General features: G+C 53.5%; 1 protein-coding gene across 1 annotated transcript; it reads left to right on the top strand.

Moving 5' to 3' along the window:
• The first annotated feature begins 1,160 nt into the window (after positions 1-1,160).
• LOC145714911 (uncharacterized) lies at positions 1,161-2,143 on the top strand. Its single transcript, XM_081794441.1, has 2 exons — positions 1,161-1,314; positions 1,524-2,143. The coding sequence occupies exons 1-2, from the start codon at positions 1,200-1,202 to the stop codon at positions 2,141-2,143; spliced, it is 735 nt and encodes a 244-aa protein (XP_081650567.1). The 5' UTR covers positions 1,161-1,199.
• The last annotated feature ends 452 nt before the right edge of the window (positions 2,144-2,595 follow it).

Below are 2,595 nucleotides of genomic sequence, written 5' to 3' on the forward strand. Positions count from 1 at the left end.
GAAACCAATTTGAAAATAAATTACATTTAATAAAAAAAATCCAGGGGTTGCTCTTACTGAATATGAGGATAGCTTTCCATTTTCAGCACTTTATGAGCGTGAGGTAGTAGTGGCTTAAGCTGCGTAGATGAAAGTTTTGTTTGTGTGTTTAAGAACAGGAGTTGAATAAAGACAGAGGCCTCTCACATGTATCACGTTGACCTTGGCAAGTTTCTCTTCTGATTGTTACCATGACTTATCACTCTTAGTGATTCACATAGTTTGGAGTCATCCTTTCATACCAAATGGATTTCAGTTGATCATGGTAGGTGGTCCTTGTAGTATTTTGTGAATGAATTGTGTATGTGGTGATGATGGATGGACTATTCTGGTTGCTTTCAAAAGCACTTACACGGACGGTGTAACACGTTTTCTACCCTTGGAATCCCATACGGTCTCTTACTACCTTGTGTGTGACTTACCTGAAATATCATGAATTGGTAGGTAGTGAATAGGTTTTAGTGGCACTGAATGCCCTACTGGCCACTCACACAGAATTCGTTGACGCTTTGCTCTTAAGCACACAATGACTCGGTCTTCCCTAGGCTGCATGAAAGTGAGCATGGATACTAACTAGGCAAACTGTTTGCTGCTGCTGTGAAAAACAGCTTCCTGAACTGTGAGCTGTAGCAACACACGTATGGAACCCTAAGCAAGGCACAGTATATCGGTATTCTTTGAAAGGGTAGAGTAGTTATTTCAAATTGGCTTTCTGCGCGTTGCATGACAAGGCATTTTATTAGCTAAAACCCTCTTAGAGTCATGTTTGATTGCAAGTTGTGTGTACTGTCCACCGCTAAGTGTCATTTCATGTTAGATGGAATTAATGTAGGCTGAAGCACCCGTGCATTCACCTCTAGGACAACCCTCTTGAACTCGTGAAGAATTATGGGCCTTCTCAGGTAATATTACGTGCAGGTCTTTCTCAAGGGCATAGTCTTAAACACAGCCAAACCTAAGGCTGCTTTGGGCAGCCCACCGTGATAAGATATGCAGACATTGTGACCTCACAAAGCGCCTGGTCTCCTAGCAACTGCGGTGTAACTCTCACAGCCTGCCGCCTGATTTGGCTTCATGGTAGGAAATTCATCAGGGCCCTGCGGCGGCTGCGAGACCTGGCAAGCGCGGGCGGCCCCTAGCGGCCTCACATCCTGAGCAGCATGAAGAGGAGGCGGCGCTGGCCTGGCGAGGCCCTGGCCCCGGCCGCCGGGGGAGGAGCCTCTAGCGCTGCAGGAGGGGCCGCGCTGGAGGCGCCTGAGGAGAAGGTGGTGTACATGCGGTGGCAACCGTCGCGACTGTCGCTGGCCAACAGCACCAAGGCGCTGATCGACACTTTCAAGCTATTCCTGCCCGGCAGCACGGAGTTCATGAGCTCAGACGCGGAGCTCTGGAGCTACTCTGCAGCCTCAAGCACCAGTTCTCCCCCCACATCCTGCTCAGCAAGGACGTCTACGGCTACTCCTCCCTCCTGGCCCTGGTCCCGGACCCCCGGCACCAGCCCCCCGAGGCCCGCCTCCAGACGCGCCGGCCAGCTGCCAGGCGGAGGCGCCACGGAGCCCGCAAGGTGGCGGTCGGCCAGAGGAAGGTGCCGCCCCCGCCGCCACCGTCCCGCGAGGACAGCAGCCCCCGTAAGCCCGCGGAACCCGGGCCCTGCTCCAGGGGCCGCACCCTGGAGGAGAGTGGGAGGGCGGCCACCCCGACGTTGACCACCTTCCCCACCATCCGCGTAGTCGGCGACGTGTGGGTCGAGAGCAGCCTGGCAGAAGCGCGGCGCCAGGCGCGCCAAGTCCTGGGAGTGAACCTGGAACCCGTGGTGAGACTCCGCCGCTTCCCAGTGCCTGGGCGTGAGATGCAGGCCACCGCCGCGCGACCTCTCAGCCCCGGGACGGGTTGTGCCTGGAGGGATGAACCAGGGACAGCAGGAACCGCGTCCCCTAGTGCACTTTATGGGCGAAGAAGCACCAGACGGTCCAGGCCAGCGCCCCAGGGATGCGGCGCCGCCTTTTGGGACTCCGGGGCAGCTGTGCCCTCTGCTGCTTCCCAGCACCGGGTCTGCGGAGGGAGGATACCCCTGGACCGCAAGGGAGGTCCCCTTTCGTCCTAACCCCAGACTGAGATGTCTCCAGGACTGTAGGGGCAGATCCATGTTCTCTCTTGTTCCCTCCTTGGTCTGAAGTCGTCAGAATTCCACCCCCACCCCCTCCAAAGGAATTTGGTTCCATGCTTGTGTAATAAAGCTAGAATTTCCTTGTTGTTCACCCAACTCCCGGCTCCTCACACCTCATTTTCTTTCTTTCTTTCTTTCCTTTTTTCACTGCCACTCTTTCTGGACGAAAGATCGAATATGTGTGGAAAGTTGTTGCAATAGTTGGTATTCTCAATACCAATTGCAATAGTGGGATATTCTTAATCCCACACCTTTCCGAGTTTTAACTGGATTCCAACGCTTTGACCAAGGACACTGTCTAAGAAATTCAAGCGTATCACTGTTAATAATGTAAGGATTTGTATGGCTTTGAATGTCATGGGCTCGGTGATTACAAACCAAAAGATTCC

This window comes from Panthera onca, chromosome Y (genome assembly GCF_046562875.1).
Source record: "Panthera onca isolate mPanOnc1 chromosome Y, mPanOnc1 haplotype 2, whole genome shotgun sequence".
In the NCBI taxonomy this organism is placed as follows: Eukaryota; Metazoa; Chordata; class Mammalia; order Carnivora; family Felidae; genus Panthera; species Panthera onca.